General features: G+C 39.5%; 1 protein-coding gene across 1 annotated transcript in view; it reads right to left on the bottom strand.

Moving 5' to 3' along the window:
• The window catches only part of CNTNAP1 (contactin associated protein 1), a 941,217-nt gene that overhangs the window by 96,104 nt on the left and 819,570 nt on the right, over window positions 1–25,543 (bottom strand). The window contains exon 21 of the mRNA XM_044054679.1: window positions 24,709–24,802. Coding sequence (XP_043910614.1) covers window positions 24,709–24,802 — 94 coding nt within the window. The remainder of the gene's footprint in view (window positions 1–24,708; window positions 24,803–25,543) is intronic.

The following is a 25,543-nucleotide window of genomic DNA, read 5'->3' as shown; positions in this document are numbered from 1 at the left end:
TTTGCATTAGCATTAATATTGCACAATATAATTGGACATCTTTTGTTAAGGGCTTTAGAGTAGCTGATTGTGAAGTATCTGGTGGCAGTGGTAACTACCTTATAGTCTGCGCAGAAGGGGACATGCTAGTAGACCTGTGCCAGCCTTTCCCATGTGTGAGTGTGTGTGTGTGTGTGTGTGTGTGTGTGTGTGTGTGTGTGTGTGTGTGTGTGTGTGTGTGTGTGTGTGTGTGTGTGTGTGTGTGTGTGTGTGTGTGTGTGTGTGTGTGTGTGTGTGTGTGTGTGTGTGTGTGTGTGTATTTGCAAATCATATCTCTCAAAGTTTGTCTGTGTCAGCTACTTGAGGCAGGGACAAGAAGCACTGGGTTTACAGAGACGGCACTGGAGGACTTGGCTTAGACACTCAGCTCAGGACCTGACCTTATAGCTGTACCAGTGGGGAGTCTTACTGGGGACTACTAAGAAAAACAAAAAAGTACTGAAGCTAACACAGCTGAAGGTAAAACAATAAACTTTAATGCACACAAAAGAGAGTAAGCGCTTTCAAGGTGTGCTCTCACCACTTCATCAGACTGTTCTAAACTAGTAACAAATGCAGTTAAATACCATAAGTTAATTAGTCAATTAAAGCAGTGATAAAAGCATCAATTATCTAAGAGAAAAATGTCACATACACTTTAAAATAGACACAAACTTTTATGCTGATTGCAGAACTAAGAACATTGTTTATTTTAGTTACTGCACTTTCTGCCATGCTTTTTATGTAGGCATGAGTAACAGACAACTCAAAGACAGGGTGCTGGAACATCAGAGAGACATTAGAAACAAGAGAGACACCAATGCCCTTGCTAAGCATATTATGTGCCATGGACAGGAACATAATTTTAAATTCCTTGTGCTATTGATTATTCCTGAGAGTTTAAGTGGGGGAGATCTTAGTAATTGCACAGAATCTGCAGAGCAAAAATGGATTCTGTCTCTTAATGCTGATAAAATACCAGGTCTTAATGAAGTTGTCTCTCTTAAGCCTTTTTAAAAGCTAGACCTCTCAAACACTGAGTATAGGATTGTTTTTTATACATATTTTTTATATATATTTTTTATCTTTTTTATATGTTTAATTTGCCTGCTTTCTTGTGACATTTTTCTCTTAGATAATTGATGCTTTTATCACTGCTTTAATTGACTAATTAACTTATGGTATTTAACTGCATTTGTTAGTAGTTTAGAACAGTCTGATGAAGCGGTGAGAGCACACCGTGAAAGCACTTACCCTCTTTTGTGTGCATTAAAGTTTATTGTTTTCCCTTCAGCTGTGTTAGCTTCTGTACTTTTTTGTTTTTCTTAGTAGTCACTTGTTACTGTACCGATCTATTTTTATTCTCAGCATACTTTTTACACTTTTAGTCTTACTGGGGACCTGGAAGGATACAGATAAAAAGACAACCAGCCCCCAGGGCGAGTGTGTTTTCTGTGTGCTCTTAAGGGAAATTGAACTTGACACAGAGATGTCAGCATCTGGAAATACTGAGTGTATCCATTTGTATTCCAAGTGAATGTCCCTCTCCAGTGTCAGTGGTTAGCATTCAGGCTCCTTGATTACTGGCCCATCACATACTGGTAGCAGTAGTGGGCATCACATCTTTATTGGTGCCAGTCGTGGGATCATCACATGCTCGCATACTGTAGAGCAGTGGTGGGGATATTGAATTCATGTAGCCAATGTCAGGAAAGAAAGGTGTCTTCTCAGCAGCCACATGGTAGACATTCAGAGTTTCATATCACAATAGTTTTATTTATTTACTTTTTGTTAGGGTTAGTTAGTCAGGGAGAGCAATCAAAGATGTCACAGAGGATTATGGAAAGCTGACAAGAAACCAGTTAGCTGAGATATGCCAAGCTAAAGGACTAGGGCATGCCAACGTGACTAAAGGGGAAATGATTGCAGCCTTAATCACAGCTGCATCACAGAGTGGCAACCAGGAAAACAACCACACTGGCACTGGGGATGTACAGCTCCCAGAAACAGGACAGTTCAACGTTTCCTCAGAGGACGTAAAAATCCATCTAGAGTTAAAGATACTTGAAATGGAGACCAAATGTTTGGAACTGGAATCAGCAGAGAGACTGCAGCATTTGGAGGTCAAAATAGAATCAGCAGAGACTGCAGTGTTTGGAAGCTGAAGGAAATGAGAGGCAGTGGCAACATGAAAAGGAAATGCTGACTCTTTGCCAGGGTCATGGAGGTAATGGGGAATGGAGTAACCATACCTTAGAAGCAATAAAGGTCAGTAAAGTTCTTCCTCAGTACCAAGAAGGTGATAATTTTGATAGTTTTATTCATCTATTTGAAAGAGTATGCAAACAGTATAATGTTGATGAAGGCTCTGGGTACAGTTAATCACCCCCTTACTCCATGGTAAAGCTGTAACTGTTGTTTCTAAATTGTCTGATACTGATTGTTTAGATTATGATCAAGTTAAGCAGTGTTTATTACAATGTTTTAAGTTAACACATGAATCTTACATAAAAAAGTTCCGTGAGCATAGACCCAAGGCAGATAAAATTGTATGTGGTTATATTGCAGAACTAAGCAGTTATTTTCATAGGTGGGTGAGTGGGTGTCAGGCCACCACTTTTGAAAAGCTGGCAGACCTTTTGGTGAGGGAACAAGCCCTTAGCACTTTGCCTGAGGACATGAGAATTTGGTTGGCAGACAGGGAATGCAACTCTGCACATGACTTGGGGAAAAAGGGAGACCTATACCTAGCAAGCAGGGTATCACTGCACAGGAAAGGGATACCCAGTGCTGCACACTGATATAAGGGAACCCATGGTGGGCAGTCGAAACTGCCCCAACAGAGTCTGCTAGTAACAGAAGAAGCCACTAGTTCAGGTACACAGCCAGGATCAAAGGTTAAATCTTTTAAATGTAACTCGTGGGGCCATGTAGCATATAGATGTCCACAGAGGCAAGGTGGGAAACAAAAGGTGGGGGAGCCAGCAAGTGGAAATAACAGAATGCCAGTGGTATGTTGTCTGAAGACAACAGAGGTACTAAACTACCAGCAGAGTTTATATCTGATCTTGGCAGATGGAAAACAGGCTACTGCCAAGAGATAAATAGCCTCTGATATAACCATTATGAAGCCTGCAATGGTTAAGGAGGAGCAGTACTTGCTTGGGCAGTCCACTCCAGTCAGAGCTTTAGGAGGGATTCCATTCCAGATGTCTTTGGCCAGGGTTCACCTTCACTGGGAGGGGGGAGGGGGAGGAAGCAAGCAAGTAGGTGTGTTTGGGGATATCCCTGCAGATGTCTTGATAATGGAATGATTTTGATAATGCAGTACCTAGTGTGCATGCAGTGATGTGCAGTCAGTCTTGGAGACAGGCATATTGGTCTGGTAGCCTGCAGGAGACCCAGACAGATTGTGCACCTGAAGCCATGAATGGTGATGTGGTTACTTCAGGGAGGGAACAGTGAGACTGAAGATGCGCCACAGCTGCTTGTGGGTAATGATGTTCCCTTGGACAGAGTGACTGCAAGGGCAGAGGTAAGTAGCAGTACGCAGGCTGACAATGAGTCACCACTGTCAGAGGATACCAGACTTCCTGTGGAAGAGGAGCTGGGAAGAATTACAAAGACAGAGTTGAGACAGGCTCAGCTCTCAGACCCTACACTAAGAGGTGTGAGGGAGGTAGCTAGGGAGGCACCTGATTCTGATGGAAAAGGGGATTTTGTATACTTGAACAAAGAGTTGCTGTATAGAGAGTGGACCCCTGAGGGAGGGCTAGAATGTGAAGTAATGGAGGAGTTTGTAGTGCCCAGAGCCTACCATCTGGCACTTCTAGCCATAGCCCATGACATTTCCTTTGCAGGTCATATGGGCATAAAGCATACCAAGAGACATATTATGCAGAACTTTTATTGGCCTGGGATTTTCAGGGATGTAACAGGGTACTGCAGGACCTTTGGGCAGTGCCAAAATATAGGCAAGGCAGGAGACAAGGTTAAAGCTCCTTTGATGCCTTTGCTGGTGATAGAGTAGCCATTTCAGAGGGTAGCTATGGATATTGTGTGGCCTCAGAGCACTGAAAGTTCCACAGGGAAGAAGTATATCCTAGTGGTGATATATTATGCTACCACATACCCGGAGGTGGTGGCTCTGTCCTCCACTGAGGCAGAGAAAGTGGAAAATGCTTTGAGAGAGATTTTCAGAAGGGTAGGTTTCCCAGGAGAAATACTGACTGACAGAGGTCCTAATTTCATGTCAGACCTGCTGGCTTGTCTGTGGGGTGAAGCACCTAAAGAGCACTCCTACCACCTTCAGACTAATGGTCTTGTGGAGAGGTTAAACTCTACACTAAAGACCATGCTACAGGCATTTGCAAACCAGTTTAAGAGAGAGTGGGACAAATATTTGCCCCATCTGTTGTTTGCTTACAGAGAGGTACCCCAGGAAACCAAAGGTGGCTCATCCTTTGAGTTGCTGTATGGGCATAGGGTGAGGGGACCTCTAGATTTGATTTATGATGAGTGGGGGGTGAGTGTGAATCCCACAAGGAGTCTGTTGTGGCATATGTCCTGAACCTCAAGGCAAGACTTAGGGAGCTCATGGGCTTGGCCCAGGAGAAACTGGCAGGAGCCCGACGGCAGAAAATGGTCTGGTATGACAGGAATGCTCGAGACAGAGAGTATGCTGTGGGACAGCAGGTGATGGTGCTCATTCCTGTCAGATACAATAAGCTTGGAGGACCCTTCAAGGTAGTAAGGAAGGTCAGTTATGTTAACTACATGGTATGATAGAACTGCTAGGCAGGAGGCAGGGGCACAAATTGTACCATATTAATATAGTGAAACCTTATCATGACAGAGAGGCCCTTCTGCTGAGTATTTACAGTAGTTGGAGTTTGATTGGGATCTATGGCTACAGGGAGCCAGCCAGCAAAATCCCAAGTGCAACACTGTAATGGGGTCAGCAATGCAAAGACAGATGGCATCTCAAGACAGGGAATGGGGTAACATATTCCCAGATAGGCTTATTTCTCTCAAGCTACCTTTCTCAAGGGTCACTTGAAAAACTAGAATGAGACTTTGGGGGGGGGATGAGATGATAGCAGGTACTACCAGCCATGCCAGACAGAATTAGGGCAGTGGATGCATGACTTACACCAGCATAGAGCTAGCTGGAATTCTGTAAATAATTGTATGGCATTAGTATATCAAACTGATCTGTACAGATACTTGTGCGGAAAATGTATTTCTGAGCTTTGCTTGTGTTAATTGTGTTGAATGCATCAACAGTGCACCCTGCTGAAATGAAGAGAAATGTACATGTATTAAAATTAAATGTATATGTTACAATAGTGGACACTGGCACAGCAGTGGTTAACCAGCTGGCTTATTTTAAGAAAAATAAGGGAAATCTAAATCACCTGTTAAATCACTGAATGGCATGCCACAGTGCTAAGTAGGCCCAGAGATGGTAGGTCTTGGAGCAGCCATTATCTGTTCTGTTAGCTTTTGTACAGAAGGGGAGAAGTGTTATAAATGTTTCCGGCTCCTAGACATTGCCATAAAAGCTCTAAATGTGCATTCTGCTAAAGTCCGTTCTCAAACTTCAAAAGGAGATATTGTGGGAACCTACAGTCAGGTGACTAGACGAGGGCATTCTGCAAGTCATCTTGGATATTATATTTTACATGGAGTAATCTCAGAGAATAGAGTATTCTGTCTGGGAGCCTGACTAGAAAGACCGCTCACATATTTCACCTTGCCTTGCCCAAGTAAGTTATTAGGGAACAGTAAATTTTCTAAGATTCAGTCAGGAATATAGTGAAGCTTTGTTTAGAGATTGTTTTTCTTTATTTGTATGAGTCTGTCCATCATTGCTGTTTTCAATATTTTCTGTGATTTGAACTGTGGATATATATTTGATATTTTCTTGTTCTTTTATTATTTATTATTAAATACATTTAAACTTTTCATTGCGGCTGGTCCTTTTTAGAAATATTAACCTTTGAGAGTACTTATATTTATTTGGCGACACTGTGCGTGGGCCACTCCAGACGGCCTAGCCTTCTTGGTGAAGTACTACAATTTGTATTAGTATTAATATTGCACAGTATAAGTGGACACCCTTTGTTAATTGTGAAGTGTCTGGTGACAGTGGTAACTACCTTAGCACGTGCTGAAGGGGCATAGCTAGTAGACTTGTGCCAGCCTTTCCCAGGTGTGTGTGTGTGTGTGTGTGTGTGTACGTGTGTTTATGTGCAAATCAAATCTCTCTAAGTTTGTGTGTGCGTGTGTGTCAGCTACTTGGGGCAGGGACATGAAGCACTGGGTTTACAGAGAGGATGCTGGAGGCTTGGAAACTTGGCTGAGGACCTAACCCTACAGCTGTACCAGTGGGGAGTCTTATTGGGACCTGAAAGGAGATAAAAGACATCTAGACCCAGAACTGAGTGTTTTCCCTGTGTGATCTTAAGGGAAATTGTATAAGATGCAGAGACGTCTGCATCTGGAAGAACTGAGTGTATACATTTGTATTCCAAGTGCACATCCCTCTTCAGTGTCAGCAGTAAAGATTCAGGCTCCTTGATTACTGTCCCAGCATGGGGATGGCACATAGTGGTGCCCATCAATTATTGGCAACAGTGGTGGGCATCACAATAAGCATCAGAACAAAAATAAAAATGGATGCAATAAGTAGGTAAATGTAGAATGAGCAGAGGAAGTGATGAAAAACATAGAATTGCATAAAGGAAGGTAAAACAGAACTGGTAACATGGGAAAACAGCAACAGAAAATAGCAGAGTAAGGGAAGATGCGACCGATGATAGATATCCAAAACCCACATACTGGTTGTAGGTGTGAAAAGGTGGAACTGTATAAGTAAACTTGCTATAACAGTAGATATCCTAGTTGATCATTGTTACAGTAGCCTGAGCAAAATGAGTCTTACCCCTGAGATCCATCCAGCTTTCACAACTAAAGGGTACCTTTCATGCACTCCAATTACCAGTAGCTTGAGCACAGTTTCATATAAAGACAGCTTGTGCCCAAAAAGTTCAGATTTGAGTTAGTTAGTAAGGAGAGTCAAAGGGCAAACAAGTAGACATGGCCAAAAATACACCTAGATAGAGGAATAAGAAAGGCCAGAGGAGGGTATCACACAAATAACCCAGAACAAGAGTCAGCCAGGCCTGAAGGGGGTACCAACTAGAAAATCTTTTCTACTTCACATAAATAATCTCCCAGTAGCAGTTTTTTTACCTCCTTTAGTACGTGCTGCATGTTCTTGTAAAACAGGTGCCTAAAAGGTATTCAACTACCATCTAGGTGGTTAGTTGAAGATTTTTCAGGTCAGGGTATACCAAACAACCCCTGTCTTGTGTGAGAAAATCCAGTGTGTAGGGAAGCTTGAGGTAATTGCCCTTGGACAGACTGAAAAGAAAGGAGAATCACTGTTGCCTGGCTCAAATGGGAGTCACCACCACAATTTTAAGAAATCCTACAGGATCCACAGTATAACCCTGGATATCAGTGATTAAGGGTGGGGTGAGAATGCCTCTGTCTTCTAGGCCTGTTTGCAAGGAGCCTTAGAGCAACATTTCACTAGTTATTTGTTCTGAAAGGAGGCTAATCTACTTTAGAGGCTCCCCACCGCTGGATCATTTTTTAAAAGACCCTAGGATGAAGTTTCCATTTGTGTGGATCTGTCCTGGACATACTCAGCTTATCTTATATCAGGTTTTGCTCATATGGAATGTATGAAGTCTGCAGACTCAAATGACCTGAGTTACTATCTCCCAAGCTATCATAGTCTGTAAAGGGGGTAGGATTTGACTACCCCTTGTTTGTGTACCACGTCACCGTCGTACTGTCTGTTTACACTTGCAGAGGTCATGGACACCAAAGCTGACTTAAGGATTTCAAAGCACTGAAAGCACTGATCACAGTCAAAACCTCTCTGAAATTTATGTGCTTCTGTCTGTTTGAAGGATTACACAGAATTTGTACTTTTATCCCTTTAGAAACCATACCCCATACCAAATCTGAAGCATCTGTAGTTGTAGACTTAGTGGGGGTTGAAAGGGAGAGTGGAAAACCTAGATTGCCAGAGTTTTGGTCTATATACCAAAGTATATACCTTCTTTTCAAATCCCAGAATTGGAATTTGAAAAGACAAATGATGTAGTTGCTGAATCCAGACTGAGATATCATTGTATTCTTCTCATGTGGAATTTGGAAAGAGGAAGCATGAGAATCGATCCCTCATAAAATCCTCCAAAGCTAGCTATGAAAACAAAATCGCCACTGATTCTAAAGACAACCACAAAGCATTCTATAGCCATGTCAAGAATCTCAATGGCAACACTCAGATCTGCTCTGAGTTACAGCACAATGACACTAAATATACAGAACCAACTGATATTGCCAAGATCCTGGCAGATAGGTTCAGTGCTAACTTTACACCCTTCTCACCCCCTAAAGGGCCCATCTCTATACCGGAAGAATGCAACGTTCCTGTAATCACGGCTGCACAGGTAAAAATCTCTCTCCAAAGCCAAGAACGCAGCATCCATGGGACCTGACAACATCCCAGGCTGCATTCTAATGAACTACAGAATGAACTGTCAATCCACCTAAGTACCATGTTCAATCATAGCCTCACCTCAGGCTTTGTGCCCACTGAATGGCACACACACTCCACAAAGGGGGGGCTACAAGAGACCCCGGGAACTACCGCCCCATTAGCCTGATGAGCCTGGTCTACAAGGCCATGGAATGTATCATCATGGAACTCATAAACAAAGACATTGGAGATCTCCAAACTCTGGACCCCACACAGTTTGGGTTTGTAAAAGGTATATCATGTCTTCTAAACCTGATAGAATTCTTTGAAGTAGTCACCAAAGCCATAGATGAGGGTAAGGTGGTTCACACAGCCTATCTAGATCTCACCAGGCTTTCAACACCATCCCCCACTCTGGAATTATAGATAAACTCACTAAACTAGGTATAAATCCCTATGTCACAAGATGGGTTGCCAACTGGCTTACTGACAGAACCCACACTGTGAAAGTAGCAGACTCCAAATCAGACTTCAGACCAGTGACAAGTGGAGTACCACAGGGTTCAGTCCTGGGTCCTCTCCTGTTTGGTATCTACATCTCTGAAGTACAGGCTAACACAGAAGGTCTTTGGCTAACTAAATTCACAGATGACTGCAAACTAGGAGCCATAATCGAAACTCCTAACGATGTGGACATCCTACAAAAGGGCCTCACTGAGACAGATGCCTGGTGTCAAAGCCATGGTCTCAAGTTCAATGCCAAAAAAGTGCATTGTCAGCCCCTTTGGTAAAAATTCTGTACTCATGAACTACCACATAGGCTGTAGTCTACTTAACACCGAAAGTGTGATAAAAGACCTTGGGACACAGGTGGACAGTAGTCTCTTCTTTGATAATCACATCGCCACAGTGGTCAGGAAATCCTTCTACGTGGCACACCTCATCACAAAAGGTTTCTCATCCAGAAAAAAAGAGGTCATTGTTCCCCTCTACTCATCACTCATTAGACCCATTATAGAGTACAACGCCCCTTTTGGTATGTACCTCACAAGACATCTACAACAACTGGAAAGGCTGCAAAAATACATCACAAAGAGGATTACTGGCCTCAAACAGATGCCTTACGCAGACCGTCTCAAAAAACTCCAGCTTTACTCCATCGCATATCGCCTACTCAGAGGTGATCTCTGCCTAACATACAAAGCTATGTCAAACCCAGAGCTGTTGGACATGCTCCACTTAAAGAAATCCCAATCCCTCCAAGCTACACGCTCTAGGGACCTAAACCTTGTCACCACAATAAACAGAACATGCTGGAGGGATAGATTCCTGTCCCAGAGACTTCCCATACTCTGGAACAGACTACCTATGTCAAACAGAGCTCCTCATTAGCACTCTTCAAGAAAAATCATGATGATTGGATGGGTAATAGGAAATTCACCCTGGGGATCACTTCTGTGGTTCTGCTTGACAGGGGCACAGGAAAATAATTTTCTTGGGTGGCGAAAGCCAGGGTACCTTTTTGGCTAAGCTTGTATAGGCCCTAGGGCTAATAGCCTAGTACCTACCTATGAACCTATGAATCATAGAAGTCAGGTATCCCAAAATGTTGAGAAATGCACTTGCAAATGCATGGGTGTAATTGGAGAAACTCATGAAGAACTGCTGGAACATCTCTACTTTGTCTGGAGGAAGAAAGGATCTCTCCAGGACAGAATTCAGGTCTATATCACAAAATATAAAAAGAGTGAACGGTCTTTTATCAAACAGTAAAAACCGAAAGCACTAACTATCGAAGACACGGAACAGCGTTTTTTTCTCCCATGGGAAAAAAATCACTGGTCCGTTTTCGGGACTTTGCCATTTGCTTCACTGTGGTGCGATCTCGGAGTTGGTATATTTAAGTAGTGGGGTGTGGGAGGCACAGCCCCCACATCGGGGGTTGAAGCCCCCACTTTATTTTGTGCTTGGATTTGTTTTTTTGGTTTTTTTTTGCAGAGCAGTGATTTTTTTCCCTGGGAAAAAAATCTCTATTCCGTGTCTTCGATATTTAGTGGTTTAGGTTTTTAGTGTTCAATAAAACAGCGTTCGCTCTTTTTATCTTTCGAGTATGTGATATAGACCCCAGAATTCAATGGATATTCCAGCAGTAAAATTCTGTGAGAAGGTAAGCGAAATTTCCAAAGGTTGACTTCGAACCCGAGACTGAGTAGGAGATTTTGAATAATTCTTTAACACTGTCGACAACTGTAAAAAGAGTCTGTAAAGATAAGAAAGTCATCCATATATGGAAAGATGTGAATGCCTTGAAGCCTGCAATAGGCAATGACTGGAGCAAGACATTTTGTGAATTCTCTTGGTGCTGATGAAAGTCCAAAGAGTAAAACAGAGAAAGTACAGTTGCCTAAGTCCTTCTTACCTGCAACAGTAGATGTTCAAATTCCTCACTGCTTCAGTGGCATTTTGGATTATCTAACAAGATAATCCAATACTGGCAACCTTTCAAAAGCTCAGACTCCCCTCCTTCCCACTTTCTGTGGCAGCTGATTGGCTAAGCATATCCTGAGAGGGAAGTGTTCAGATGTCACAGGAAGCTGAGTGTTTAGCTTTTTTTGCTTCCACAAAGAAGTAGAGGAAAGTACCAGAAGTCAGAAAAATCTAGAGTAAATTCGCAGAATACTGCAATACCATTTAAAAACCAAATCCTACAACAATTGAATCAAAGAGGTTGAAACCCACCTCAGCTATGCACAGTCTATGGGAGGTCAGGTGGGTGCTGCCACTGAAGCAATAAGAAATTCAAACAGCTACTGTTACAGGTAAGCAGTACTTACACAGCTGTTCTATGCTCATTATACCCACTGCCTCTGTGGCATTTTGGGTAGATTTCTAAAGCTTACCCTACCTGAGAGGTGGAAGGATAAGGATACAAGAGCCCCTTGAGGCCATCCCTAGCAAAGTATGTTCTGGACCTTGAAAAGGAATCAGTTTTTTAGTACTTTGTAAAGGTATGAACACATGACCATGTTGGTACCTCCAGAATGTTTCTAGAGTCCACCTTTTTCAAATATGCCATAAAAAAGTAAAGGCCCTAGTCGAGTGAGCCTTAACCTTGCCTGGAAGAAATCTGCCATGGTGGGAGTAATAAAAAACAATAGCAGAGGACAACCATCATGCAATAATTTGCTTAGAAATGGGTTGACATTTCTTAGTCCCCTGTATAGGAAACAAAGCTGTTCAGCATTCTTAAAGGGCTTTGTGCTGTCAAGGTAGTATCTGAGCTGCCTGTGCACATCCAAGGAATGTAGAATCTCTTCTCATTTGTTTTTTGTTTCAGAATAGAATGATAGATTGATGTCCTGATTCAAGGTAAATTCAGAAACAACTTTAGGAGTGAATGATGGATTAGTGTGTAACACAACCCTGTCTTTGTGAAAAATCAGACTGGGCTAGCCTACCATAAGAAACTGCCGCTCAGAGACTCACCTTGCAGATGTTAAAGCAATGAGCAAAACAGTCTTTCAAGTAATGAACCATACAGGCAGGTTCAAAAGGAGGCAAGTTCAATTTTTTCAAGAACAAAGTTGAGCTCCCAGGAAGAAGGGATTTGGTTTTGAGGGGTCCTTTGTGCAACACTACTTTCATAAACTGTTTGCCCACAAAAAGAGACAAAAGAGGAGGATCCATGGACAAACAAGCTGAGATGGTCACAAGATGCACTTTGATAGAAGCATATGACAAACTATGTCTAAATAACTCACACAAATATTTCAAACACAGAAGGGTTGAAACCATTTTGGGACCTCTGTTATCAGCTAGGCACCACCTAGAAAACCTATTCCAAGTAAGATTTTCTAGATGCAGATTTTCTTGTCTCCTTAAATACCTGCTGAACATTCTCAAGGAACAAGTACCTGAAATGTATCAAAATAAAATCATCCAGACTGTCAGCTGCAATTGCTCTAAGGTGGGGAGTACCATTTATACCTGAAACTGTTTGAGCAGATCCAGTTCAATTAAAAGGCAGAACCAACTTTGCCTGGGCCAAAAAGTGGTTACCACAATGTCTGATTAATCTTTTTGAATCTTAAAATTACCTAGGAAATCATTGGAGAGGGAAGAAATGCATACAGGAATATTCCTGACCAGGGGAATGATACATTATCTGAGTTCCAAGTGTTGCTGTAAGGATGCCTTCAACAGAATTATTTTCAGTTGTCTGTTTTGAAAGGAGGCAAACAGATCTACTGGAGGTGTTTCCCACATCTGGATCAAGTCCTGGAAGACTTCTACATGGAGCTTCAACGTCTGAGGGTCTGTCCAGGATCTGCTTAGTCTGTTTGCCACTGTGTTTTGCACTGACAGAATGTATGAAGCCTAAAGAGTGAGAGAATGCTGCAGAATCAGCTTCCAGGCCATTACTGCCAACCAGCAAAGGATGGTATGATCTTGTACCCCCTTGCATGTTCAGGTACCACATCATGGTAGTATTGTTTGTAACTACTAGAAGCGAACCTAGGACTCAAAAGTGGCAATGAACTATTAAGACATAAATCACTGCTGACATCTCTTTTATGTTTATGTGCTTTGGCATGTCCTGAGGATCCCACAAGCCTTGTACTTCAACTCCCATGGGCACTGCTTCCCATGTAAAATCTGAAGAGTTTGTCTGGACAGATTGGACTGGGGTCTGAAGAGAAAAAGGTAGCCCTGGATTCAGATTGTAAACACTAAACAAAACTGAATAAGAAAAAAGCACTGAATAAACTAGCTTCGCGACATAGATCTGTATTTTAACTTTATTCTGGTACCTCACCTTGTCGCCTTCTCAGGAATAATTCATTAATACAAACTGATCCAATTTATACACAAAAGTGCCCCTTCCATCAATTATAAAATCAATTAACCAATTAACATTCAAATAACCATTAATAAACCTTTTTATAACATCCTACTTAAAATGTATTATTCTATTTATTTTTTATTAAATTTCATTTATTAGTGTACAAATCAATTTATGTCACACAAACTTTATAAAAGTATATAACATTTATCTATAAAGTTAAATTACCATTCAAGTTCATTCTCCTTGGGAAAAGTTTCCTATAATTAATAATCATCCTGCATTCCAGTCTGTTAAGTTCTTCCCTAAAACTACCCCCTTGATCCAAAAATGACTGGGCTTGTATAATTGATGGATGGAGCCCTTTTTAAAGATCTATATGGTGAAGCTAGTTTATTCAGTCCTGGATTCAGAGACAGTTAATCCCTCCACAACTGTAGTTCCTATTTCGCAAATCCCATTAATGGTACCTGAAAATCCAAGGATGAAGATTCTGGGTCAAACAATTCTTCAAGTACCAGTGGATCTTTCGCATGTGTAGTCTGGCTAGTGGTATAGTAAGGATTACTAATGCCACAAGGCCTAGACTTTTGAGCAACTCTCTTACTGAGGCCACATTTAGAAGAGAGACATCTGAGTAAATGTCCTGATACATCAGAACTTTGTCTTCTGGCAGGAAAACCATAATTTTTACTGTGCCTATCAAACACCCTAGGAAAACAATTCATTGAAAGAGTATGAGGAATGACTTTTGAAGGTTTAAATTGAAGCTCAGATGAGAAAAGGAGGGCTGCAACCTTGTCTAAGGACTCCAAGCACCTGGATACAGAACCCGCACAAATCAGCAAGTCATCTAAATAAGGAAACATGTGGATACCTAGGGTTCTGCAGTAGGCAACCACTGGGGCCAGACATTTTGTAAATATTCAAGGTGCAGTAGATACCCCAAAGGGTAATGCAGAAAAATGATAATGCATGCTAGAAGAAGCAAATTTCAAAAACTTTCTGGAAAGTGGGAGCAATAGGAATATGAAGACAAGACATCCTTGAGATCTTGAGTGACCATATATAAGTGCCCTTGAGATCTTGAGTCACCAAGAAACAGTGGCCTGAAAGCAACATTAGGACTGACTGCAACGTGACCATTTTGAACTTTTACAAAGGTGTTTAGAAATAACAAATCTATGATGTGTTTCCAGGAGTGCTCCTTTATTGGTATCAAAAAGATTGAGTAAAAATCCTTTGCCTCTGTGTATTGATGGCACTGGGGAAACAGCACTGTCTGGTCTGATGGGTTTGGGGAATTCCCCTGAAGGGAGGTTCTATCCACTGCCAAGTGTATCCTTTCCAGATTATTCTCAGAACTATTCATCTGAGACTACTTGCAGCCAGGCTGCAGGGTTGAAAGAGAGCCTGGGGAAAGGAGGAAGATAAAGAAGGGTGGAGGGATAGGGATACTCTGTAACTCAACATAGTCATTCCTTTGATGGGGGTTGATTTTTTTTTTTGGAAAGGAGCCCCTCTTGTTTGTTTTTCAAGAATTATCCTCCTGCCAAGTACTTTGGGATCCCTGACTTTTGTATGGCTCAGATGTTTGCTTATTCTGCCCCTTGAAGGAAGACACCTTGTTTGGGGAGAACTTGGGTACATGAAACATCCCAGATACCCCATGCATTAATTTGCCTCTCTCATCCCACTGTTTGAGAATCTGTGTAACAGAGGGCCCAAAAACAAGTCAGAACTTAAAGGTGCATTCAAAACTTTGGCTTTTAAATCATCAGAGAAGCCAAATAAACATTGCTATAAACAGAAATTCCCATATGAATTTCTGTAAACACTGAGAGAAATAAAGTATTAAAATAAATATTTTAATAAACATAACAATAGAAAGAGAATAATAAATCTAATAATAAAATGAGAAGAAAGGGTCCCTGTATATGTATGTCTGCATGTCTATACACACACACACACACACACACACACACACACACACACACACATATATATATATATATATATATATATATATATATATATATATATATATATATATATATATTATGGAATACATGCACATGATCAAACAGAACATAGCCAAACATCACATTTTCCAAATGGAAATGTTGAATCTCAACAGGCAAATGGTCAGAATGTCGAACATAACACCGAATTTGACATTTCTGATCGCTCAACCACCACAAGTGCTACAATGGGTCAAGAAGGGGGATATTAGCTTGGCTGAAGTTCGATGTTCCTGGATTCGGCGTGTGAAAATTTGACATTGTGGAAACTTCGGTCACTGCCTTCGACATTTAGGACGCCGGACAGCCAACATTCAATTAAATGCATGTATTCCATATAGTGTGTGTGTGTGTGTGTGTGTGTGTGTGTGTGTGTGTGTGTGTGTGTGTGTGTGTGTGTGTGTGTGTGTGTGTCTCTCTCTCTCTCTGTATATATATATATATATATATATATATATATATATATATATATACACAAACATGATATATATGGTTTACCATCATTTGTGGGAACGACATTCTGTCAGCACATATGCTGCCGAAAATCAGAATGTCGTGCACAAAATGAAAAGTGTATGGGATAGTCAAAGATACTTATGCGAATGCACTGCATTCGCATAAGTGTGTTCAACTATATGTATGGAGATCGCAGTACAGCGGAGAGTGGAAATTCATCCATATCCCCACTGTAGTGTGATCTCAGAGTTGGAATATATTAGTAGCAGGGGGTGTGGGGGTGCAGGGAGACTTGCCCCCCTGCAAAAACATGATTTGTCATATAGGAGTTTGATTTACATCAGCTCCTATATGGCTATCACGCGATGTTTTCAGTGACAATGTCGTCTCAAATGTGTCGAACATTTGGGTCGACATTGTGTAGGAGTGGAGAACTACCACCAACTCAAGCAAATTTTGATTATAACCAGTTCTAACAAAAACACTAACTGTCAATTCACTATCTTCTCCCCAAATGCTACTCCAATTGCTCCAGTGGCACAGGCTAAGCTATTGGGAATAACCATAGACTCCCACCTAAAATTTGATAGTCATCTGAACTTAACTATTAAAAAGGTACATGCCAAACTGGGGTCACTCTACCGTATCAAACCATTTCTTACCAACAACACAAGATCAGCCATTGCTCGCTCCCAACTTCTATCCACCCTACTCTATGCATCTCCCATTCTGACTAATCTCAACAAAACTGAACTAAGCAAAATGGAAGCTTGCTATAACAGAATTGCCCGTTTTGCTGCAAATTGCTCATATAGAACTCATCACTGTACTGCTTTGAGACAGCTCCACTGGCTTGAACTGCCCAACCTCCTAACCTACAATCAGCTCTGCCTCTGTCATTCTATCTATTACCTCCCCAATAAGTGTCCTGCCCTCAAAAACCTAGTACAACATCACTCAGCCAAAAGGCCTCTTAGATCATCAAGCAAACTACTACTAGAAGTCACCAACAGCTACAATAGCTTTGGAGATGCACTATATAGTAGTTCGGTGGCTAAAAAATGGAACTCTGTCCCTACTAGCATTCAAAACACATCACCCAAAGCCTCCTTTAAAGAACTCATCAGGCAACATCTCAAGCAAAGTTGGCAGTGCCATGATTGCTCCCCAGGCTAGTGAAAGCGGATAACATATGCATACTAAATCTAGAGCAATTTATAATAGTTTTTCAATCTTACTCACAAACACTGGCTAATCTACAATGTATGTACTGTACCTGTGTACTATGTATGTATTCTACCTACATTCCAAAGTTCAGCTGTACACCACAAATCTATTACTTACCTTTATTTTTAAAATTAATATCTTTTGATTGTTCTCTCCACTGTAACTGTTTGTTTATACCACTGTAAAAACATGTCTCTTGTAATTTGTGTGTATACTGATTATGTCTAAATAACTAAATGTGTCTGTAATTTTTCTTTGTGGAGCTTTCCTCTGCTGAAAAAGGGCCTTTTCGGCTCAGTCAGACACCCCCGGTTAACAAATGTAAAATAAAATAAAAAAAAAATAAAATAAATAAATGGGGCGTTAGTTTAGTATTAGATCTGAAGGATGGCACACTCAGGAGTGCAACATCCACCTTATGCTGCACTGCAATGTCAGTCTCTTGAAAACTAATTCAGATACCTAGAGTAGGAATAAAACTCACAGCCTTCTGACCTTCCATTGAAAAAGACAAGTGTACTAATTGCTGAGCCACTGACACTACAAAAATGTAGGTGTTATCACTTTCTTTTTCTTTCAGGTGTATCACCATCATTTCCTTTAGGTGTCTCATCTTCCATTAGATGCACCACTTTCCTTTAGCTTCATTTCCATGCTTTAGGTGCACCACCTTCCTTTAGCTCCATCCTCATCCCTTAGGTGTATCACCATATTTCAGCTGTAGCATCTTCCTTTAGTTGTATCTCCTTCCTTTAAATGCATCACCACCCTTTAGATGTATCACCTTTGTTTAGGTGCATCACCACCCTTTAGGTACACTACCATCCTTTAGCTGCATCACTTTCTTTTTGGTGTTTTACCATCTTTAGGTGCTTTACCATCCTTTAGCTTCATCGCTATCTTTTAGATGTATCATTTGCCTTTAGGTGCATCACCATCTTTCAGATGCATCATCTTCCTTTAAGTGCATCAACTTTGTTTAGCTGCACCACCTTCTTTTAGTGCGCTGTCATCCTTTAGGTGCATCACCATCTTACAGAAGTATAATCTCTCTTTAATTGCATCTCATTCCTTTAGATGCATCATCTTTCTTTAGGTGCAATACTTCATTTAAATACCTTACCACATGTTAGATGTATCATCTTCCTTTAGGTGTAACACCTTCATTTAGGTGTGCCACCATGCTTTAGTTGTACCTCCTTCCTTTATGCTCCTTGCCATTCTTTAGCTGCTTTATCTTCTTTTAGGTGGATCACTATCTTTAGATGCATCACTATCTTCAGATGCACCACCTTCCTTTAGATGCACCATCTTCCTTTAGGTGCATCACTTTCCTTTATCTTCATCACTATATCTTAGGTGCATCACCATCTTGCATATGTTTAATCTTCTTTTAGGTGCATAATCTTCCTTTATGTACATCACCTTCCTTTAGTACACTGCCATGTTTTAGCTGCATCACTTTCTTTTAGGTGCATCACCATTCTTTAGGTGCATTACTTTCACTTACTCTGAGGAAGGTCATGATGTGGATCAAGTAGCATTAAAAATGCTGCATATATCTTGCTGGGATATACTGCAATACCTTCCAGCATGTTCAGATACAGCAATCCATATTTAGCATTCCAAAACATCAATCAATAAATAAAATAATCTGTGTATCTGTCTATCTTTGTATCTTTGTATCTATCTATCTATCTATCTATCTATCTATCTATCTATCTATCTATCTATCTACCTATCTATGTACCTATCTATCCATAACAGTGTGTGTGTGTGTGTGTGTGTGTGTGTGTGTGTATTTGCTCCCCTTTCTCGCTCTCGCTCTCTCTCTCTATATATATATATATATATATATATATGAGTCTACTGCTTTTCATCGAATACCACATATTCGAAAAAGAGCAGTAGACCGCTCAGTTCCACGAAAGTGCACTTATTCGAAAGTGCACTTTCGCGAACTCAGCTTCAACAAACGGATCGCACCACAGTGGAGGACAGCAGGAAAACATGCTATGTCCTCCACTGTGGTGCAGTCTGGACCTTAGGGTTAGGCGGGTCATGGTAAGGGGATAGCTAAGGGCTATCCCCCGGCCCTAACCCCTAAGGTCTCAGGACTACCGCACCACAGTGGAGGATACCCTGTCCTCCACTGTGGTGCGGTAGTCATGGACCTTAGGGTTAGGGTGCGGGTCATGGTAAGGGGATAGCCCTACTAGCTATCCTCTTACCATGACCCGTGCCCTAACCCTAAGGTCTGTAACTACTGCACTAAAGTCAGTAGTAGCCCATTCGCTGAAGCAGGTTTTGCGAAAGTGCACTTTCAATTAAGTGCACTTTCGCGTAACCCAGGGTCTACTGTGTGAGTTCGAAGAAGTGTATTTTCAAACTTATACAGTAGACCCATATATATATATATATATATATATATATATATATATATATATATATATATACACACATATAGATAAATATAGATATATATACACAGATATAGACAGACATATAGATATATACATATATTTGAAAGTTCAAAAACTGAAAGAATAAAAAATGCAAATGTTAATGAAAGTACATATTGTACAATACATCCTCTAAGTTTTATAAATGTTAAAGCTATTATCTACTACAATACATACCCACATTACCTGTTATGCAATACATGTGCCAACCTCCAAAACATATTTTTGATAAAAAGTTCTACACTAATGATTCAACTGCAGTGAGGCAGTGCAGTAGGTAAGGAGTCAAGGTTGGAAAAGTAACCTAACTATGCTCTCCAAAGCATAAGCAGTTCAATTAACTGACAAGGTGTAGCTCTGGCTTGGTTATAAATCAATGTAGAAAGGGATAATGATGAAATAAGGGAGTATGAGAAATTAAGAGAGAGTAGTATTCATACTCATAACTGTCCAGATTTTTGCCTCATATTTTTAGTCATGTCTTCATATTTTTTTTCTGGCAAATCGTTGGGAATGGAAATCAGAAAACAATGATAGGCATTTGAATTTTAGACTTCATACCCTTCAGAAGCATCATGCTTATTATTATTATTATATTATTATTATTATCTCAACTTTCTTGCACCTCCACTATTTATGGCTTTGCCCAGATTTCTTACTCTAAGAAGTTGAGAGGTATGTTAGTATCTTAGATGCTGTTCCGTAAGGAGAATGAAAACCATATATAACACTATAATCATAAAGTATAAAGCATTCTAAGAACCAAGCCAGCACAGGAAATAGAGAAAGGATATTCTACCAATGGGGATGACTGCAATGAGGGCTACAGAGAATAGGCAAGAGGGGGTAGGATTTTACTGGAAAAAACAGTAAAGGAACGAAGGTATTAGGAGCAAATAACTGGATTGGGAAAGGTAACAGAGTAGGATGAGACCAAGCCGAAGTTTGGAATGCAGGCTAGATACAACCCGACATATAAGGATTGATAGCACAGTATAGAGAAAGGGATAGTAGAGTGGAAACTAAAAGACTAGCTATGGTAAGGTTTGCAGCTGAGTCTAGAACAGAATCTGCTGTTAAAAAGGGATGATTATTAGGACATTTAAAATATTGCATGATAACTGTTAGAATCAATCAGAGTCAGAGTAAGTTAGAAAACATTGGGTAGAGAGACTGAAAAGGGAATTTACAAAGGAATAATGGTACGGCATTTGTACAGCTCCCAAGTACACAACAAAGTCCAGAAGGTTTTGGATTTTTGCTTGGAAGTGTTTGCATAGGTGTTTTTATACCCCCAAGGAGATTTTGGATAATTTTTCCTCAGGTAGACAGGAAATGCTGGACGTGTGATAGGAAAGAGAGGGGAAACTGGGAACATGTTTTAAGGGAATATAATTAGTTGGCAGATTTTAAAAATTCCCTACAGAGTACTTTGTCAGAAATGTTGGGAGAGCAAATCACTGTAACTAAGAAAATGATTCTTTTGAACTGGAACATAGGATCTGAGTTGCCTAGACATAGTATACTAAGTTTAATGCTATTGGCTTTCAAAAAACAATTACTAGAAAATGGAAATCAAAGTCTAAACCATCTGCAATTGAAGTATTGAATATTGTAAAGGGGACATAAGCACTGGAGGTGGAATCATTAAAAAAGGGAAAGAGAAAATCACATAGAAGTAAATGGAATTTTGGGGAAAAATGCAGAATAGTGGTTAGGAGGAATGAGGTTTAAGGTAAAGCAGGAACTGATCAGTTTATACAGTACTAGAGTGAATGATATGATATATATATATATATATATATATATATATATATATATATATATATATATATATATATATCCCTACTAAAATGACAAAAGTTTGAAAAAATGAATGGCGAAATAGCAACACCCCCCGCTAATTATATATACCAACTCAGAGATCGCACTACAGTGAGGAAAGGGCAGGTTTTCCGATCTTCACTGTACTGCGACCTCAGAAAACCGATCTTGGGTGGCTGAATATTCTGCTTTTTAGCCGTTCAATTTTTTAAACTTTTGTTGTTCATATATATATATATATATATATATATATATATATATATATATATATATAAAGATGTACGTATATGTTTATGTATATGTATACATATCTTTATGAGTGTGCGTATTGGATTACCTACGTTTCACTGATATTTGTTTCATCAACTAGTGGCACAGGTGACTGAGATCACCAAACAGTAGGGTTTGGGATTGCTTTTTTTCCACTACACAGAGATCTCAGAGTCAGTATATATAATAAACAAGAGGTATGGGGGTGCAGGGGGAATTGGCCCCTGTGCAAAAAAAATAATTTTTTGTTTTATATTTGTTAATTTGTGTTTCAAACATTTAGGTGTTCAATGGTAAGAGGTTCAGCTTTGTAACATTTTGATGGAATGTCAGACAGAAATCCATACATACACACACACACAGACACACACACACACACACACACACACACACACACACACACACACACACGCATATATATATATATATATATATATATATATATATATATCTATATATATATATATATATAGTCGACAATGGAAGGTCGTAAATGTCGAATGTCGAAGTCAAAATATCAATCTAGGACGGTATTAACATGGGTTGAGGTAGGTGTTCATTATTCTGACACTACAAACATCTCACACACACACATGTTGAAACCCATTCCTAGATTGTTTTGTGAGTTCACATTATCAGTTCGACCTTCCGTTGTCGACACACACATTGTAATAGTAAACCATATATATATATATATATATATATATATATATATATATATATATGTGGAAAATGTTACTAAGGTTTGGTTTGGTTTTTATTAATCTGTATTTCTATATGTCATTAGTTAATGATCATGTGCAACTATTGAATTATTTCTTTTTGCTGTAATTATCTTTTCATCTTGTACACTTTCTGATCCTAAAATGTATAACTTTTACTTTAGTTATTTTAGTGTAACTATCTCAATAAGTATAGCAAAGTTGTATTTGTATTTGTTGTAGGTTGAGCAGCTGTCTAGTTCCCTCCTGATTCCATATTATGTGACCTAGCTATTCACTGATTTAGTTGTTAGCACAGTTTGACAGTTTATAAGCAAAACAGAACAGAATAAACTTCTTTGTAAAGTATACAATGCTTGGCATACATTATATTAACACAGACATAAGACTAATAGCTGTCTAGCATAGGATAATTACTTTTAGGAAGAAAACTAAGTGTGTGTAAATCATACCAATGGAAAACAGTAAAGGGTGTCTGTGTTATGCATTGAATAGATTGTATTAAGATGAAAACCTCTGAACAATTATGTGCATCTATAAAGATGAAAAACATCTTCTGAGAGTTTGAGCATCTTTTAAACTTCTTCTCTTGCTGATTGTTTTTGTGACTCTAGTAATCTTTAAGGACTCAGTCTAACCTACTTTCCAGGTGTTGTCACTGTGCAAATTTCTATTCACTTAGCTCTCCCAGGCATTTCTAAAAAAAGAAATCCTGTATTTCTTAAGGCAAATTCTCTTACATGTTAGTTTTATAGTTTTGATAAAGATTTCTCTAAAAGCACTTCAAGTAGAGATTCTCTGTTCTCTTCTTTATGGACTTCAGCTCAGATGAGCCTTGCCACTTACACAGAAGTCTGTTTCCCATGGAGCACAATAACACTAACACCTGATAACCTGGGTTAAATTTTCTAAGTTGAGCACTGTTGCAGGCATCTTCTGGGCATTCTGCATGTGCTCCTTTACTATGGGCATGATCAATATTTATGAACTGTGTTACTGACATGACTGCAGTGCGGCTCTATTGACTGGGATTACTATATTGTAGTACTATTAGTGAATAATAAAATTATGTATGATATATTGAACCATATCATTTGATTTACATGAATTTATGCTTTGAAACTAACATATATTTATTTTATTTTATTTTTAACAATGATGAAATTTTCTGTGCACATCTTTTACTTACTGGTTTCATTGGCATGGCATAGTCTGACCTCACTGCATAAAATAGACTTAACTAAACAAATGAATTTAAGATTAAGCAGTGAACCCATGCAGGCTTTAGGCTTGTCACCTATATAAGAGTCATTTCACTATATGGCAACTTACACTAGATTCGAAGTTCTATTTTAAAGGTTTTCTGTATGAACTTGTCTATAAACAATGCCTGTTTGCAAAATGCTTCACTGTTCTGTACTGCAGTAACAATCAATCAACTTCTGTTAGAATGCTTAATCATACTACCTTTTTTTGGTCAATAGTTATCTCAGCCCACAATTTATTTTATGGTATTTATGTTAAAAGTGATCCTCCAGACTGAAGTAACAAAGAAACTATGGTATCATCTGTTTTACAGAAAAAAAATGAGAAATGACTCTAAAAATACTTCGCAACACTCCATAAACAAATTATAAATATAATTTCTACATTATGTCACTGGTAAACATATTTAGACAGAACTGCACTTAGCCCAGCTGGTAATATGCATACAGTACATTGAAATAACCATTTTCCTGGCAGATAAAAAGTCTTTTGGCTTTTCCCCGTTAGGGGTCGCCACAGTGGAACTCCGGTCCACTCATGATTGGCAGTGGATTTTACAGTGCCGAGTTGCCAGCCCGACGCCCAACCTTCAACGAAGGCACGCCCATTCACGCTCGCACCTACCTGCATGTCTTTAATGTCACTAAACAGTGGGAAGGACATGCAGACTCCACACAAAAGGTGCTCTCGCAGAGAATCAAACGGGAGAACCTCTTGCTGTGAGGCGACAACGCTAACCGCTGTACCACCGCGGCTTTACCATTTTCCTTGCAGATCATATAACAATTAATCTACATAACTGCAACACATACTTATGTTTTTATAAAGTATAGAATTACAATATTTATAACAATCTTCTGACAAGTGAAATCTAGTATTAATAAAAGAATATTTAACAGTCTGCAGACATTCATGTTCTGATTGACCTAAATGCACCAACAGTTAAAAGACAACAGTTGTCTTCCAGTTATTTGCCTTGTTTCCCATTTATGGATCTGTCAATTTGTAAACATTTTTACAGAGAGTATAAAAGACTCACCCATCACTTTCCCCAGGAAAAGAGACTTTGGAGGGTCAAATTTTGGGTCTGTCCCTAACAGAAGCCCATGTGTCTCAAGTGGAAGAAAATCAACCTGTATAAAACAAGGGGAAGTATTTATTCAGTTAATTGTTTAGCGATTGTTTTTCCAAGTACTAACCACAGATTAAGGTTAAAATCATTTTTGTCATTTATGTAAGCTCAATAAAAGCCTATGAAAATAATCATGATACAGTTTGTAAAGTAGTACTGGATCGATAGTTTTTAACACAGATTACATTGTTAAAAAACACAACCCTCAATACAAACCACAATATGCCACAGATATAATTTCTACATTATGTCACTGGTAAACATATTTAGACAGAACTGCACTTAGCCCAGCTGGTAATATGCATAGCCACAATGAGAGGCTACTATTGTTTTAGTAATCATTAAATGACTGAGGCACTAGAACATAAGATATGAACTGCAAAGCAATTTTTCTAAAACTAACGGAATGTGATGATGAAAGTAAGTTTATAAGATCTACCAGGACTAGGTTTCTGAAATGAAACATATATGAATTCAGGATGTGTTATGAGTCAAGAGAACCTAATGGAGAGATACCCATAAAGTGGGTAGAGACCAGTTACTTAAAAGATAGTTCTTCAAATTGCTCTAAATTCACCCTTCTAATGCAGGGATATATCAAAATCCTGCACAAAGTTGCATTAAGTAAGCCATACATTTACTTAAAACATTATATCCAAATCCCCCCTCTGAATGAGGCAGAGTCCCAAACAAACACACCTTTCTTAAATACATCTGCTCTGTTGTTGCTGTGTCTTGAAGT

This window comes from Protopterus annectens, chromosome 13.part0, assembly GCF_019279795.1.
Source record: "Protopterus annectens isolate FY-2018-M chromosome 13.part0, PAN1.0, whole genome shotgun sequence".
Taxonomy (NCBI): domain Eukaryota; kingdom Metazoa; phylum Chordata; order Ceratodontiformes; family Protopteridae; genus Protopterus; species Protopterus annectens.
Note: the sequence above shows the minus strand (reverse complement) of the source record. Positions and strands in the feature narration are given on the sequence as shown.